This window comes from Anabrus simplex, chromosome 1, assembly GCF_040414725.1.
Source record: "Anabrus simplex isolate iqAnaSimp1 chromosome 1, ASM4041472v1, whole genome shotgun sequence".
NCBI classification, from domain to species: Eukaryota; Metazoa; Arthropoda; class Insecta; order Orthoptera; family Tettigoniidae; genus Anabrus; species Anabrus simplex.
Genome location: NC_090265.1, coordinates 586,320,920 through 586,339,922, shown reverse-complemented (window position 1 = coordinate 586,339,922; position 19,003 = coordinate 586,320,920). Strand labels below are relative to the sequence as shown.

Sequence of the window (19,003 nt, the reverse complement as noted above, 5' to 3'; positions counted from 1 at the left end):
TCATAGATTTTAATATGCGATTTCCAGGTAATAAAAACAATGAAAAATATTGACATTTTTACCTTTGTTCAGGGGAATCTCCTTTGTAATTACATTCCCTATTTATAATAATGTGAAATTAGAATTAGTAACTGTAAAATATCATTTTGTCTTTATTGTTGTTATTATTGTTAATTATAAATGACAAGCAAACACAATTTAGAGCAATAAATTTCTTCTAAAACACAAGGGCTGAAAATGTGCCTGACTTTTCAGGAAATCCCTCGATTTCCAGATAAGTGTTTTAGCCAGTACCCCTGGAGTCATTGGAAAACAAGTAAAGTACATTTAGCTCCTTAAAATGTTCTTTTCTTGAAACAACAAAAAGTGTTAAGTGATATATGTATATATAGGCCTACATATTATATGGCAAAGTCAACTTCTTTTAAAACATTTTTTGTGTGTGTGTGTGTGTGTGTGTGTGTGTGTGGAAATATACAGTGCTGTACTGTTATTACCTTTGTAAATAAAAGCTGTTCCATTTTTTTTTGTCAAATTAATCTTTAAAACTGAATTAACTGCAGTATTAATCTCTTACGACATATGAACCAGCCAAATCCCTACAATAGCTTTCAGATACACACTACAGAACAAAGTAAGGTGGATACAAAGTATAATTGTATGAGATACTGCACAAAGTTCTGTGCTTCTACACTTGAAGGAAAAAACTACCAAATTCATAAAGGTTGCATGTAACAAATATTTGTGGATGTAATCTGGACCTGGATTTGAAGAGAATGCTTATGTTAGATTTATGTGAGTCATGTTGTTTAATATTGCTTCATATTTTGAGGGTGAATTCACATCACAATGTCTTTATAATATATTTTTGCATTTTATCTCAGAAACAAAAACAGTTTTCCTTTTAATACAATAGTGCAAAAGAATGTCTGTGGACATTATTGCACATTTCTTTTGCTTTCAAGGGGTAATTAATTTAGCTTCATTTTATGGGTGTTAAAGTACCAAAATAATACATAGTTGAATGGTAGAATAGGTTTAAAAAAATCATTTTACCCTGTATTAGAACAGACCTTAAATATGTTTTTGTGATTATAATGTTATTTTTTACTACAGTATGATTTCCAAGTTAGAGTGAACTTGTTTCTCTTATTCTGAATGTGTTTCTCTTGGAAGACCCCTCGAAGAATGCGATTTACTCCTGAAATCGCTTATTAAAATTTTCTGAAATCTTTTTCAATATTGCTGAAACATTGTTATTCAAATTTAACCTACCGATACTTGAAACTCTGTCTCAGTGACAAGAGAAAGCACAAGTTGTGGTTTATACTGAATAACATCGTTAACATCGATATTTGTCATGAATGCATAAGTTGATATTTAAAAAAAGGAATAATGAAAACATTTTAGCTATACATTTTCTCCCATATGCTTGATAAGGAAAGTATCAGCACTGATGAACTCTTGATTTTATTAGAAATTCTTTCAACTCTGTGTTCCACTTGTATGTCTGCATAGGGCAGAATCTGATGTACTAGGCCAATAAGTTATTAATAAATTAATTCAGATGGACTGTTATACTTAATAAAAGAACATAATGATTTTTGACTACTTACAGTATATGTCCGCCTCTGTGGTGTAGTGGTTAGCGTGATTGGCTGCCACCCCCAGGTTCGATTCCCGGCTCTGCCACAAAATTTGAAAAGTGGTACGAGGAATGGAATGGGGTCCACTCAGTCTCGGGAGGTCAACTGAGTAGAGGTGGATTCGATTCCCACCTCAGCCATCCTGGAAGTTGTTTTCCGTGGTTTCCCACTTCTCCTCCAAGCGAATGCCGGGATGGTACCTAACTTAAGGCCACGGCTGCTTCCTTCCCTCTACCTTGCCTATCCCTTCCAATCTTCCCATCCCCCCCCCCGCAAGGCCCCTGTTCAGCATATTAGGTGAGGCCGCCTGGGCGAGGTACTGGTCATCCTCCCCAGTTGTATCCCGACCCAGAGTCTGAAGCTCCAGGACACTGCCCTTGAGGCAGTAGAGGTGGGATCCCTCGCTGAGTCCGAGGGAAAAACCAACCCTGGAAGGTAAACATATAAAGGAGAAGAAGAAGACTTAGATTATATGAAAGCCTTCTTTGCTAATGATATAATTATTAACAGTGAAAAACAAGTCATCCCAAACTTGAGGTATGGTGGCAGAGGCATCATCATGCAAAACTTCTGTAATTATCAGTAATGAAGTGGCATTCCAAACTATCATCTTATTACTAAAGCCTCACTGTTATCTTTAGGAATTTGCTCTAGTGTTAAAAGGGCACTGAATTTTATGTACTTCTCAATGAAAGAGAAGGTGCAATTCAACAGATTTAAATTCTGAGAATGCAATAATAATTCAACATGTATTCTGAAAATTCTATGTACATCATCAGCCAAGAGAATCAATGTGTATGACAGAGGATGTTTATATCAGATGGGTCCATGTTGACAGCTTTACTGGCATATAAATGAACCCTTTTAGAATAAAATGCAGTCATCTTGGAGTATGAAAACTGTTAGCAGCTCATGCAGAGTCAAAAACCTGTTATCAGCATCATCATCATCATCATCATGATGTCTACTGCCAAAACCTTTGCTCATTTGCTGCTTGAGAAACCCCATCAAGTAACAGCATTAAATATTTTAGTTTCACATGGAGGACATGAAAATGTTCTACGAGTTCAGAAACATAAGGTTTGTTCATAAATTGAAAAATGTTATAAATCACATTCTAATATCTAGAATTCTAATGTAATATTTTGATAACTAACAACAACTTAAGAATGAGAATTTTGGATGAAGAGAAAGTGATGCTTAGTATCTCTTTCCTTAGATATGTCATTAGATGACAAAACTCATTGCACTTTTTAAGTATAATTTATTATGTAGTGTCTTGCTACATACATATTGTCCTAAAACTCAAGTAACAATGTAACATCTAAACAAAATATTTTAGACAATAATATTGATTATTGTCTATGTCTTGGTAAACGTTCCCTCAGTCATAATTTATTTTGAATGACTGAATACTATGCCATAATTATTTCTTGCAGTAATCATACAAATTTGGTCCACTTTTGCTTTCATGACAAATTTACAAAATATACCAGTACATGACATTAAATAAACAATTGTTTACATGTAAAAGTACATGAATGAATTATCTGAATTATTATCTAATAAATTCTGATAGAGATACTAGCAGTAAATAAGTAAGATGCTTAGGCCATTTTCAAGAATATATCAAATGTTTGGATCTTCAAGTCAAAATGTTGATAATTATTAATATTTGATAAGACGTTGCATGTATCCCATGCACATGCTTCTTTTTAATTATGAAGTATGTAATGTTATTTTCATGTCAAATACAAATTATAAAATATATACTAGAATCTGAAGACCTAATGAATACATCATATTTAAATACTTCAGGATATGTCAGAAGTAAGTTTTGAACTGTATAGTATTAGAGAGCTTATCTGAACAACTAAATATCAGTATTTTGTATCATAATAAATAAATATTTATCCATTGGCCAACCAAACCATGTTTTTATCTGTATGATAAGTACAGTAGTAAGTATTGGCTTCTATCATAATGTTTACAAAATGTTGAAGAATTTCTCCTCCATAATGTAATTAAGAGTATTTTTCTGTTTAGTAAATAATTCATTTGATCTTTTGTGGTTTAAAAGTTATTTCTCTCAGTTAACACACGAACAATGTCTTTTACTGTATAGCACATTCCTGCAAATGCTACAGGTCCTGTCTTCATGTTAACTGCACCTCACCTTCCAACTTTCAGGAACACTTACTCATCACATATAAACTTCTTTTTCAGAGTGTTACTCATTTATCAAGTTTTTCAATAACTAATGGACCCATATCACAGTTTCACAATTATCAGCTGAGAACAAATGTATGGAATAAAATCTGCAAGGTGACTAGAGCAATCAAAGGCAGTCATGCACAGAAGAATACAATTTCCAGACTTATATCTGCATCATATGCATTTTGTAATTATATAGATACAAAACATTATCTATATGTAGTTAAAAATCTATTTATACATGTTAACATATACGTATATAGAACAGTTTCTAAATTCATTTTTAACATACGGTACACGAGTTCTTCTGACCATGACTGCAGCAACCCTGTCAGTACAAAGTCACCTTTGCTTGATAGATTCTTGTAGGTTATTCAAAATGAATAATGGAATGGTATATAGTGTTCAAAAGTTTGTATCATAATCTGATCGTCTGCGTCCATAACCACTTGCACTGCTGGCATTTCCGTTGCCATAGTAGGCATTGTAGTAATAGCCGTTCCACTCAGAACGCCAACTGTCGTACAAATTCGACATGCTGTTTTCTTGTAATGATGCAGAAGATCTCTGTTGAAGAAAAGCAGAAGTTAATAAAACGTTACATTCTCATATTTTAAACTTAGTACTCTTAGAGATGATAGTGATAATTCAATAGGAAGATGAAGATTCAGTTAATTATACACTGCTTCTTACAAATAAAAGGAGAACAAAAAAGTAAGTAGTAAGTGGATGTATATAACTCCCTTTTTTTTTTTTTCAAAATTCCTTTCCAATTGTTAGCTATATTTTTTGTTATTTGTTTTACATCACACCGACCCAAACAGGTCTTACAATAATGATGGGACAGAACAGGGCTAAAACTGGGTAGGAAGCAACCGTGACTTTATATTACAGCCCCACCATTTACCTGATGTGAAAATGGGAAATCACGGAAATCCATCTTCAGGGCTACCTTCAGTGTGGTTCAAACCCACCATCTCCCGAATGCAAGCTCACAGCTACGTGACTCAGTTGTTGGCAAATTTATTGTTTTAGATGTAAAGAAATGACCTAAATTAGTGTTTCTCAGTAATCAGACTACAGTCCAGTATCAGATTTAGGCAGCTTGAAAAAAAAAAAAATTAATTCATATTGAGCATATATTTCTCCTTTACAGTCCATTTCACTGACTTTCTTTTGTCAATATAGTCAATATCTGCAACTTCTGTCTCCTAGAGTGGGCTGCTTGAAGTGGAATTTGATGATAGGAGAGGCTTCAAGGAAGTAACTTGTTTACTTTAATCCATGTAGTGAAGAAGGTGGAATTATTATTATTATTATTATTATTATTATTATTATTATTATTATTATTATTATTATTATTATTATTATTATTATTATTATTATTATTATTATGATGAATGGACAACATCATTCAAGATTTATTTTACACAGAAATACAAGAATGAATTGTTTATGAAACTGAAAGCTTTGATCTTTAGGACAGGTTATAACAACTGCAAAGCAGTTTGGGTCATGTAGCTGTGAGCTTGCATTCAGGGGATAGTGGGTTTGAACTCCGCTGTCGGCAAATCTGAAGATGGTTTTCTGTGGTTTCCTATTTTCACGCCAAGCAAATGCTGGGGCTGTACCTTAATCAAGGCCGTGGTCACTTCCTTCCCTCTCCTAGCCCTTTCCTGTGCCATCATTGCCATAAAACCTATCTATGTTGGTGCAACATAAATACAATTGTAAAAAAGAGAAACTATAGAATTTCATACTGTGTCTTAGCAAAACTATTATGTGAAAAGGAAAGATTGCTGGCGATGGCATTTGGTGTAAGTGTCAACAATAACATATTTGTTTGTTTGTTTATTAATTATTTCATTTAATTGAGTATACATAGGCTATACTATGTGGTTGCAGGATTACACTTTTGTGGACCAAAAGTTCTCCACTTGAAGTGCATTTTGTGTTGCCTTGAGCAGGTCTTCCACTGTGCAACTGGCTTGGCATGTACCACATTGTAATAAGTGTGCAGTAGTCTGCTCTTCTCCACATTCACACGAAGTGGAATGCACATTGAAGCCTCCTTTGTTCAGGTTTGTCCTATATCTTCCGACACCTGAACACAAGTCTTGAGTCTGCCATGTGACCAGGAGGGAGATGTTCATCTGCCATCATCCATTCATTAATATGTTCACTTCTTGTCTGTCACTCTTTAATTCTTACTTGCCATGATGTATCTGTAAGTGCCACGCTAGAGCTTAAAAAGATCCTTCTTTGTCTAAGCTAGCTGATCTCCAAATAGAGGATAGGCCTGTGATGTCATTGCCTTATTCTTCTCTTTCCTGACATTATTTCTAGACTGATCTTGGGAGGTCCTATACAGGCAAGACAATGTAGCTTTTCCAGACAACCAGTGATAATTTGGTTATGTCTCTTTGAATGTCACATCTATATTAAAATGGAAACTGACTCTCAATGGGCTTGCCATAAAACACAATGTAGTTAAATTGTATGAGGGCTGTTTTATTTCAACCTTTGATGACTATAAAAAAAGACACATTGACATAACAAAATTATTTTATCACTAAAAGTATAGTAGTTTCATACTTATTTTTCCACATAATCGCAAAAACGATTTAGGCATTTCTTGTATTGTGACACCAGCTTCCTGATGCCCTCTGCAAAAAAGTCTGCCGCCACTGAGGTAATGTGCGTCTTGACAGACTCCTGAAGTTCTTCGTTTGTACGCCACAAGTGGAGGTTTACGATGAGTGAACTTTCTACAGCAATCCCAGATATTTCCAGGTCTTTTCTGTACACAATTGTGACTCAACACTTAGGATACTGGAAACTTTGTTCACACTGTGTCCCAATAATGTTGACTGACAATCACAAAACTCAGCGAATGGCGTCAGCCATAATGTTTCTCACACATTACCATAGTAAGGGAGAAGAGTTTCTAAAGTCTATCATTATTGGCAATGAAACTTGGGTCCTGTATGATACTCCAGAAACCAAAAAACCGTCTAAGCAGTGCATGCATCCTTCTTTTCCAAACAAGCCAAAAAAGCTTAAACTGACACTGAGGAACAGGAAAACAATGGCTATCATTTTTTGGGACCGTAAAAGTGTCTTGTTGATGGAGTTTATGGAGCAGGAGGCTGTCGAGATGCACATTACCTCACTGGCGGTAGACTTCTTTTCAGAGGGCATAAGAAAACTGGTGTCATGATACAACAAATGCTTAAATCATTTTGGTGATTGTATAAAAAAATAAGTAGGAAACTACTAATCATTTGTGATAAAATCATGTCTATTTTTTATAGCCCATCAGAGGATGAAATAAAACCAGCCTTCATATTAGTTAAATTGTATTACTGTGCAGAAAGGTGGTTTATCAGGAGAAGGAGTGACCCCCTTTTTACTGCCTTGACAATTATTGGCAGGAAGCTCTCCTTTAATTGGAACTTCCTCCAGATATAAGAAAGTACCAAAGAAGGGTAAAGTGATCATATACAAAATTTACTATGGACCCATATTGATTTATGCAGCTGAAACCTGGGCAATGACAAGTAGGGAGGAGAGTAAAATTCAAGCCAGCAAAATGAAATACCTAAGAAGTATGATGGGAAAGACAAGAGTGAGAAACAAAAATGTTAGAAAGGAAGTCGGAATAGAAAAGCTAAATGAGAGAATTGATAGGAATAAACTAACATGGTTTGAACATGTAAAGAGGATGGAAGAGGAAATAATACCAAAACAGGTGCTGGAGATGGTTTGAGGGAAAGAAAGCGAGAGGGAGATCTAGAACAATGTGGATTGATTCAATAAAGAGGAGTGCAAGGACAAAACTTGGACTGAGAGAAAATGATGGAAGAGGAATGTTGGAAGGATAAAAGAAGGTCACGGGAGAGAGGAAGGTGAAGCAAATGCCCTGACCCAGCAGGTGCAGGATAAAGAGAAAGGAGGAGAATGATGATAAACCATCAACCTTGATAGAAATCCTTTCACATCTGCTAAATAAATCAAACTGTGATTGATTTTGCCTGATTTTTGCTCCTTGAGGTATAAGGACATTGGCAAGTAAGCCAACTGCTTTCCAAGGCTCACATTTTGCGCTTGTTGTTTGTGCTTATTTCCAGCCATATGTTAGGTTGAAAATGAACACATGGTTCAACTGATCATTCCTGTTTTTAAAACACTGATATATGTCTAAAGCAGGTAACTTCCATTACTTGATGTAAGAGAGAACATTGCACGTGCATATGCTTAGTCACCAGGAATCTAAAAGGTAAGAGATATAGGCTAGTTTTGAGGACGGATTTTTGAAAAGCTAATACAGGCCTTTGTCTTCACAACTTATATTAAAGAATGTTCCAAAAGAATCCCAAGTAGCCTCATATTTCAGCTGTTGCTGTTCATTCATGTAAGAGGCTTGTGACATAATCAACAGCCTTGTGTATTATTTGCCAACTTTTGTAGTCTTAGTATATGCTCTGGCTGTGCGTAGGGGCGGTATCCCCTTCCTGTCATAAGAGACGACTGAAGAGGCCCGAATAGCTTTCATCCAAGGAGCATGGATTTGTAACCATGGCTCCTTTAACTGAATATAACATTCCTTCCACTAACTTGTGTCAGGCTCCTTTCATTTTACCTGTCAAACCTTCTTTGGTCAACTCTTGTTCTTTTATAACTCCTATAGGTTGCAAGGCCTAGGGAGTCTTTAAGGCCTTCATGGCCCTTTTCTTTCTTTTTCTGATACTTTCAATTCTTTTAATCACCAGACCTTTTCCATTTTCTCTCGTGGTTGCTCAGTTGTACTTTCTCTTAAAACTGTCACCACCACCATCATCACCATAATGTCTACACTAACATGATTGTATCATAATTGAGGCTGTACTTAGGGTGGAATTGAACATGGCCTATCCTTTGTCTGGACTTGAAGTGGGGGAAACTCTCAGAAAAACATTTCTACGACGGTAAGATTGAAACAGCCCAATTCTCTATTTATTTGAGCTTCTACATCTCAGTGCAACCCATTTCAGACATTCAAACCACTTTTAAACTTGTGGTAGAGCCAGGCAATACAACTGAGCCTAACAGACAGGAATTTGCCATACTGTTAATAATCCTTAATAATGTTATATAAGTGTTCAAGCTCTTTAGGACTTTTCAATAGTGAAATTACAAGTATTTTGCCCTAGTATGACATTGGGTTCATTAGTTGGATAGCCACACTCTCCAAGACACTGGCAGCTAGTTGGCCCTTGAGGGACAACCTACAAGCACATACAGTGACATTAATAATAATTTTGTGTGGCTATTTCTAGCCGGGTGCAGCCCTTGTAAAGCAGACCCTCCAATCAGGGTGGGCGGCATCTACCATGTGTAGGTGACTGCGTATTATTGTGGTGGAGGATAGTGTTATGTGTGGTGTGTGAGTTACAGGGATGTTGGAGACAGCACAAACACCCAGCCCCTGAGCCACCGCAATTAACCAATGAAGGTGAAAATCCCCGTCCCGGTCGGGAATCGAACCCGGGACCCTCTGAACCTAAGGCCAGTGCACTGACCATTCAGCCAACAAGTCGGACTACAGTGACATTGCACTAGATGAGATATATACCTCCACTTTGCTTCAAAGGAGGCTTGCAGTAGCGTGTCAATGGCACAATAATCGCTATTGTCTTGGACAGGTGTGGCAATTCAAATGATGAGCTTGATGCCACAATGGGGTGAAACGCTAATAATTTCACAGCTGAAAAAGACTAAAGCTTTCATACTTTTACAGATGTGCCATCTCCCCCATTTTAAGCAAGAGACTCCTTATTTTTGGTCTTTCCTGATCAGGAGACTTATCTTCCAATTTTGAGAACAGATTTAGTATTCTGAATTTTTTTGAAAATCCCAGGTTTTTCCTCATTAAGTAGCTGGAGAGAACTGATGTTCAGTGGGTACCGGCAAGACAGATGCAATCAGCTGGTGGTGTTCCTAATATGACAGAATCTGTAACATAATGCTTTTTATTTTATCATTCTCACATAGCAATGCTGTGAGACTATTTTTTGACATATTTACAAGGACCAAACTCATTTCAGATCATTCTCAAAAATGAATTCTGGAAAAAATTAAAACTTTAAAACCCGTTCATTAAGATCAGTGCTTTGAGCATAAATCTATAGCTCAAATTTGTGAAGAAACCTAAGGCAGTTACAGTGGAGAGTCATTTGTTCTAAACTCATATACGTGCAGTATTTCAATATTTATAAAATACATGCAACATTTCAGTATTTATAAATAAATTAATAAGAGAAATTACATAATCGAGTAGTATAATGTGTTAAATATTCTTCCAATGATGTGTCATGACATGTCGGGAAATGCCACACACACAAAAAAATAAATTGCAATCGCTCTCCTGAGAACTTAAGGTTTTGAAATTAACAATATTGTATTGGTTTTATGTCCTACTAATTACTTTTGCAATTTTTGGAGATGCCAAGGGGCTGAAATTTTGTACTGCATGTATTTAAGCATGTCAAATACCAGAGCTACCCAGCCTAGCTAAATCCTTAAAATTACTGTATATGAGCAGCAGTAAATTACATAATCAGTTTAATTCAAAAGTAATAATTGCCATGTTTCCTCCTTTAGCAAGCTTTAAACCTTTACCATTACTATACAAGAAATACAACATATCAACTCTGAAGAAATTTGACTCAGTGGAAATAAAAGAGCTCCAGATAACTGTCAAAATATCCTTTTTGTCACCAAGAATATTGTTCTTAGGTAATACTAGAAGCTTAGAAGACTGCACACCCAGGGAACATGATTATATATTTCTCTAACTAGTAGTGGTTGGTACATATTCTTCAAAGTTATGTCATCAATGATGTGTCATGATATGTCAGGGGGGAAGACCCTCCTAATTTTTTACTTTTGAAAGTTGGTACATCTGCTTGTATTATATTGGTACTTTTCTTTCAGTGAAATATACATACCTTTTTAGGTGGCTTGTCATATGGTTTTTCATTCCAGACATCTTCCATGTTATACAGATCCTCTGCTCCATAGTTGTCCAACCCACCCATGTGGTTCTTATTCAGTTCATTGAGCATATCTTCAGTTAATGGGACTGGCTGTTTCTTCTTGTTGTTCTTGTGGCGATTTACAAGCTAGGTAGGAAGAAAAAGAAAATATTGAAAAGGGGTTATGGATATCAACAAACATTCAGGAAGAGGTTTGCAATAATAAAAGATAGGGAAGGGATAAGAGTAGGAAAGTTTTGGCATGACCTTAATTAAGATGTAAATACAGAAAATAATAATAATAATAGTTTATTATTTTAGTAATGGAACATTTATTGCTGGATACCACTAAGTGAAGGTGTTTTGTACACATTATTGCACACATTTCTTGTATATGGGTATCACTGTAAGTATCTAGGTGTTAATACAAGGGAAAGATCTTCAGTGGGGCAATCACATAAACAGAATCATAATTTAAGGTTACAGATCTCATCATATAGTTATGAGGGTACTTAGGGGTTGTAGTAAGGATGTAACAGAGAGGGTGTCACTGGTAAGACAGCAATTAGAGTATGGGACCCTACCAGGATTAATTGCTTTGATAACTGGAAGAGATCCGAAGGAAAGCAGCACGATTTGTTCTGGTTGATTTCCAACGAAGGAGTATTGCGGACATTGGATTGGGAAGACATGGAAGTAAGGAGACTAACAGCTTGACTAAGCAAAATATTCTGAGCAGTCAGTGAAGAGATGGAATGACATTAGTAGACGAATAAGCTTGAGTGTAGTTTTTAAAAGAATTTAAGATGAAGTTGGAATTCAAGAGGAAAAATTGGGGCAAATATTCATTTATAGGAAGAGGAATTTGGGATTGGAATAATTTGCCAAGGGATATGTTTAATAATTTTCCAATTTCTTTGAAATCATTTAAGAAAAGACTAGGTACCGGTATGCAATTGACAGGGAATCTGCCATCTGGGCGACAGCTCTAAATACAGATCAGCGGTGATTGATTAAATTGATTCCAAAAGAGTACATTTTGATATTCTTAATATTATGAAATAATAATTAAAAAAATAATAGTTTCATACTTACAACAGTAACACCAAATATAATCACAAATAGAAGTGAAGCTAGTCCAATCACAATTCCAGCAATGGCCCACTGTGGTAGGAACACATTTTCATCTGCATATCCCACTGTTGGTTCTATGTGTTTGGGTATGACTGAAATGCAGACAATGGATTGTTACGATGCTGTATAATCAAAATGATTCTATATGAAGTGTAAACAATTGCATGTCATTAAATAATCTCAGTACCGTACCATAATTTATGAAATAAAAAAACTGATCAAAGGACACTATGCCAGATAAAGGCCATGGAGGAGTGGAAACTAAAGGTTTCCATTATGGTATTCATAATCTTGATAGTAAGAGGGATGTAGTGACTAGCTCTAAGCCCGGTTGCCTTTTACTCTTAGAAATTCACCCGGCACTCATTTGTAAGCTGAGTGACTCCAAGCCCATGAGGCTTTTCCAGAAGTCTTGTTTGTCAATTACTCAACTTCCTGATCTAGAAACAATGCATCTCCTCCCAAGTGGAATCAGTATATCTTTACTGCTTTGACTAGGTCTGTAAAACTGGAAAAAGGAGAGTGTCGCCAATATCTATGAGACACCATGTAGTTATTACACTTAAAAAGATTTTAATATTTCAAAATTATTTTGAGAATAATATTTAATTGAATACTGTATGGCTTCTGGAGAGGCCTGGTTCAGGTCTTTTGAGTTGACATCTAGAGGTGATCTGTACAACTGTGAGAATGTGACCCTAACTAGGTTGAATTCTAATGATGAAGACAGCAAATATTTCCTAATTTCGAGCCAGAGGAATTAACTAATGAAGGAATCAAACTCCTGACATTGTGAACCAAGGCCAACACACTAATAAGTTAGCTCCAGAGACAGATAATATTTAATGACAATAACAGAACAAAAATATTAATTGCCGGGCTGAGTGGCTCAGACGGTTAAGGCGCTGGCCTTCTGACCCCAACTTGGCAGGTTCGATCCTGGCTCAGTCCGGTGGTATTTGAAGGTGCTCAAATACGTCAGCCTCGTGTCGGTAGATTTACTGGCACGTAAAAGAACTCCTGCGGGACTAAATTCCGGCACCTCGGCGTCTCCGAAAACCGTAAAAGAGTAGTTAGTGGGACGTAAAACAAATAACATTATTATTATTATTATTAAAATATTAATTATTAATGACATGGAGAACTTTCTTTCCACTATGCAAATTAATAACTTTCACAGAATAACCAAATTTCATGAAAAATTTTGTGAAAAAAATAGTACCGTAGTTCATTTACTGCTTAATTGTTATCCGAATTCAAACAATAATATTTTGAAAAACATTCATTTCATTGGTAACTTAGGGAAAAATATTTTTATATAATATTAAATTCTTTTTCTGCTGATTAATGCAACTTAAAGGGTCTATTGGCAGCAGTTTAACAGAACCAAGTACCTGAATGTGTGTGGAATTAGTCTGGTAACCTGTTTTGTTGTAGATTTTGTGGAATTGTGTGCATCAGTAAATGTCAGACTTCTGAGGGTGAAATTGTCAAATTCAAAGCTAGTAAGTGCTGTCATTATGTTCACATACAGTCTAATAAATACTTAGTGCAGTAAATGTTTTTTCCAAGAAAGAATCACAGAGTTTAGTTCATCATTCTAACAGTTTGGAAACAAATTTTAATTTCTTACACTTTCATAGTGATTACGAAAGTTAGCAGGCTTGTAGGCCAGCATGCATATTGAAGAGTGCAGACTCTTGAAAACTGTATAAGGTAACACATATTTGGGTGATGTGTTTCAATCCTCATTGACCATGGTATAGAACCCTGGAAAACTTCTCCAATCAAATGTAGACTAAATTGTTGTAGTAACTGCTTTGGATCATGAATGAAAGTGACTTGTCCAATAATGACTTGGCATTATTTTCTTACGTGGACCAGTACAAACCAAAGCATGTCAGTCACTTTTGTGTATTGTTAGCTAGTAAGATGTGATAGTTATCTTGAAGTAGCTGTGTAAATTCACTGCCAATAATTCATTTACAACATTATAATGTCAACATTCACAATAACCACAGAAAATGTATTACACTTAAGACAAACTGACTTATCTGGTTGAAGCCACTTTTATTAATAACTAGCAGTTACCCATGGCTTCGCTCGTGTGGATTTAGTAAAATAATAAAAGTTAATCGTTCCTCTGTATTGTACTAAGACATTATCTGAAAATTCTTAAGTATAAACATTCACCGACAAATTGAGTTTCATTTACCCCGGAAACTCTTTGTAAAGCACGTTTGTGTTATTGCCTTTTGGAGCTAAGGTGACCATGTAACATAGAATTGTACATATGAAAAAGTCTTCTCTCAAATCGAAAAAAAAAAAGTTTATTTTTTAAGGAGATTCCTAATATCTATCTCCAAGTTGTATCATTTTCAGTTTTTGAGATAGGCTATAAGAATCCCCATAAAAAGAATTTAGTCCGTTTATCAGTCCTTCCCATTTTCCGAAAACAGCAAGAAATACATGTTCCTTTATTTTCAAAGGAGATTCTAAATACTAATTTTTGCATCTGTAACATCATCAGTTTGTGAGATATAAGCATCCTCATTAAAAATTATTCACTTCTTTTTCTCTTCTTTTCACCCCCCGTTAGCTGCCCTTTCCGAAAACAAAAAGTACATGTTCCTGTATTTTTGAAGGACTTTCCAAATACCATGTTTCATGTCTGTATACTGTAGATATACTGGTACTAATTTTAAAAATTCACCCACTTTTCAAATTCTTTTCAACCCCGCAAGTAGATTTTCCGAAAACAAGAAAAGTTTGTGTTTCTTTATTTTGAAAGTAGATTCAAAATACAGTACCAACTTTCATGTCTGTAACATCTTCAGTTTTTGAGATATAAGTATCCTCATAAAATGAATTGAACTTCCTTTTCCCTTTTTTCCATCCCCTCTCCCTTAAGTGGACTTTCTGAAAACAAAAAATGTGTTCCTTTATTTTTAAAGGAGATTCCAAATACCAAGTTTCACATCTGTAACATCTTTATCATATAGAGATATAAGGTTCCAGTATCCTCATACAAATAATTCAGCGAGTATTTCATTTCTTTCCCCCCCGTAAGTGGATTTCGAAATCAAAAGATGTGTTTCTTTATTTTTAAAGGAGATTCCAAATAACTTACCAATTTTTGAGTCTGTAACATCTTTTTTTTAGATATATGTATCCTCATAAAAAGAATTCAACTCCTTTTTCACCTCACTCCTGTTAAATTGATTCCCCCCAAAATGCGTGTTTCTTTATTTTTAAAAGAGATTCCAAACACCAATTTTCACGTCTGTAACCATCAGTTTTTGAGATATAACTATCCACATAAAAATAATTCAATTTTTTCACTTCCTTTCACCCTCCCTCCTTAAGTGAATTTTCCAAAAACAAAAAATACGTGTTTATTTATAAAGGAGCTTCTAAATACCAATTATCAGGACTGTAATATCTTCATTTTTCGAGATGTGTGTCCTCATATAAGGAATTCAATTCCTTTACACCCCCTCCCCCCAAGTTCATTTTCCCCCTAAAATGTGCGTTTTTATTTTAAAGGAGATTCCAAATACCACAGTTCATGTTTGTATCAACTTTAGTTTTCATAAGATATAAGTATCCCCATACAAATAATTCAATAAATTTTTAATTTCTTTCACCCCCCTTAATTGGATTTTCCAAAATCAAAGGAAAATGTATTACTTTACTTTTAAAGGGGATTCCAAACAACAATTTTCATCTCTGCAACATCTATAGTTTTTGAGATATAAGTAGACTCGTACAAATAATTTAATGAATTTTTCAACTTTTTCACCCCCGGCTAAGTGGATTTTCTGGAAACAAAAAATATGCATTTATTTATGAGATTCCAATCAATTTTTATGTCTGTAACATCGTCAGTTTTGGAGATATCAGTATCCTAATACAAAGAATTCAACCCACTTTTCAGTACTTTCTACCCACCCCCCTCCCCTCCACAAGTATTCTTTCAAAAACAAAAATACGTGTTTCTTATTTTTGAAAGGAATTAAAGATACCAATTTTCACTTCTGTAACATATTAAGTTCTTTAGATAAGCTGTAGCTATGCTCATTCTAAAAATTAACCCCCTTTTTGTTCCCCTTAAGTGGATTTTCCAAAATAATTATTTATGTATCTTCACTTTTACAGGAAATTCCAAGTATCAGTTTTCAAGTCTGTAACATGTTAGGTATCTGAAATATATTGTAGACCTGGATATTTTTTTTAAATTCCATCCCGGTTGTCACTCCAGTTCACCCCCTTTTCATTGGATTTTTCAAAAACAAAAAAATGCGTTTTTCTTTATTTTTAAAGGACATTCTGAATACCAATTTTCATATCTGTAACACCTTCAGTTTTTGAGATATAAGTGTCCTCATAAAAGGTAATCAACCAATTTTCCCCCTTTCTCGCCCCCCTTAATGGGATTTTGCGAAAACAAAAAAAACATGTGTTTCCTTATTTTTAAAGGAGATTCCAAATACCATGTTTCAAGTCTGTAAACTTTTAAGTTCTTGAGATACAGATGTCCTCATTTAGAAATTTCACCCCGCTTTTCACCCCCTTAGCAACAAAATATACGTGTTTCTTTATTTTTAAAGGAGATTCTAAATACCAGTTTTTACATCTGTAAACTTTTAAAGTTTTGAGATATAGATGCACTAATTTTAAAAATGTCTAAAATTTCAGCCCATTTCTCACTCCTGTTTAACCCCCATTAATTGGATTTTCCAAAAACAAAGTACGTGTTTCTTTATTGTATTCAAAATACCAATTTTCAGGTGTGTAATATCTTCAGTTTCTGAGATGTAAGTATCCTCATTAAAGGCATTCAACCACTTTTCACCCCTTTTCACCCCTCCTAGTGGGATTTTCCAAAAACAAAAACAAAATGATTTCCTTTATTTTTAAAGGAGATTATAAATACCAATTTTTTCATCTGTAAACTTTTAAAGTTTTGAGATATACACTCATTTTAAACATTCACTCCCCAATTCACCCCCTTAATGAAAGAATATCAAACAATCCTCCCTTAGCGAGCACCTACATTGTAATATGAATGTATCCCCAAAATTTAATTTCATTATGTCCAGTAGTTTTGGCTCTGCGATGATGAATCAGTCAGTCACTCAGTCAGTCAGTCAGTCAGTCAGGACAAGTTATTTTATATATATATAGATATTCAGAATATTAACTGGTTCTTACCAGTGTTTAGTATTCTTAAGTAATCTGGAAGTAAAATTTGGCTATTTCTTCAATATTTTGATGAAATAACTTATTTTGGTGGTGTCAAAGGATAGAAATCACTGTGACTTTAATAGTTTACTGCAAAAATTAAAAAGAAAAAAGAATGACTTATCTGGTTTTTCCCTGGGATGAGTGAATTGGGAATGAAAAACATTTTGGCGACTCTCTTATATATTCTGTAATACCTTCAGATACAACAAGTGTTTCCATGAGTTGGCTAGTTCTTACTAGCTAAGTCATATTTCAGCAGGTAATTGAAGAAACGCAGGCTACTTACCTATAAAGTCTGTGTACATTGGATCAACAATGAAACTGCCTAGTTTAAGCCGGCTATTTCCAACTTCATTACTAGACTTATAGCTGGCACTGGTACCAGTGTTAGTGTTGATGTTGGTGTCACTGTTACTCTGATCTTCGTCAGTTACAACCTCATCTTCACTGCTGCTTACAGAAGCTTGGGTAAGACTTTCATGGAACAGTCTCTTGAGTTCTGAAGTGTCAACTTTTTGCCCAAGTTCAGTGAGTTCCACAAAGTAGTCCACAAGCACACTGCCCTGGCTGAAAATTAAATAGAAGGAAATGAATAAATATCAGTATTTTATTTTGAATGCGTAATGATGACAGATAATGATAATACAAAAGCCATCGCGTCTGTTGACTAAAATGGGAGTTCAAACCCTAATGAAAGTAGTTTATATAAAAGTAATCAAGATGCATGTTGTTTATTCCATATTCTGAATGTTTTATATTATGAAGATTGTTTTAATTCCTCTTAACAGTTTATTAAGGAACATTTGTGGGTTCTGCTTCATTTACAAACTATAATTGTCTTACTAATGAAACGTTTAAATTGTGATGCTTTATAATATACTTTAATTATTTTATAACAATTCAAATGTCTACTAGGTTTCTGGATCATTTTGAGCTGCACCTTTGATATGCAAGGTCCTCAGATATTACTAATGTGTGGTAATTATTGAGAAAACAATTGTGGCATCAGAAATTAGAGAACCAACTACCGGTACTGTATTCCTACAGTACCGGTATATGACTCACTTAAAGATTTAATAGGCCACAAACTTAGAAGGCACCTCACCCTTGAAGCCTATAGAAATTCTATGCAGGAGTATGAAGCTGTAAAAACCAGCTCACTCTTCATCAGAACTATTGTAATGGCTGACAATACTACCATCCTTACAGATAGCCAGAAATTCCTTAGGTGCTGGAAGGAACACCACTGTATATGCTACTTTTAAACAAAAGCTCTACTGCTGCTGAGGACTGACATTGTGACGTGCCATAACAGCCTCCTCAATTCTGCTGACAAGCTGGGAATTCAGTAAAAGTCTCACCAGACTGAAACCCTGAAAGGTTCTTGGGTCAGATAACTTCCATCTGGAGCTTATTCAAAGATGAGGTTTAGCCTTAAAGACATGATATGACTTTTCAAACTCATGCTCTTAATTTGAAAAGTACCCCATGATCATAAAAAACGAAGAAAAGTGATTGTATGGTGATATCATGGTATATTGCTGCTATCCATAGCAGATACAGTTCTTGCAATAATTCTACTCAACTGCCTCCAAATTTTAGAGGATCCTACCTAAGCCTGAATGTGGTTTCTGATAAGATCTTTTGTGCAAGAAAACTTCAGGAAAACAAAAGAACAATATAAACCTCTCTTAACATGCGCACTTTTGCCGCACTTTTTAAATGTTTGTTAATAATTTCGTCGCT

The 19,003-nt window shown here is 35.0% G+C and overlaps 1 protein-coding gene across 1 annotated transcript in view; it reads right to left on the bottom strand.

Moving 5' to 3' along the window:
* Positions 1–447: 447 nt before the first annotated feature.
* The window catches only part of LOC136880930 (uncharacterized), a 168,125-nt gene continuing 149,569 nt past the window's right edge, over positions 448–19,003 (bottom strand). Inside the window, exons 5-9 of the mRNA XM_068229012.1 lie at positions 17,706–17,824; positions 17,544–17,606; positions 11,972–12,102; positions 10,850–11,023; positions 448–4,427 (exon numbers count right to left, since the gene is read on the bottom strand). Of these exons, the coding sequence (XP_068085113.1) occupies positions 4,266–4,427; positions 10,850–11,023; positions 11,972–12,102; positions 17,544–17,606; positions 17,706–17,824 (649 nt within the window). The 3' untranslated portion in view covers positions 448–4,265. The remainder of the gene's footprint in view (positions 4,428–10,849; positions 11,024–11,971; positions 12,103–17,543; positions 17,607–17,705; positions 17,825–19,003) is intronic.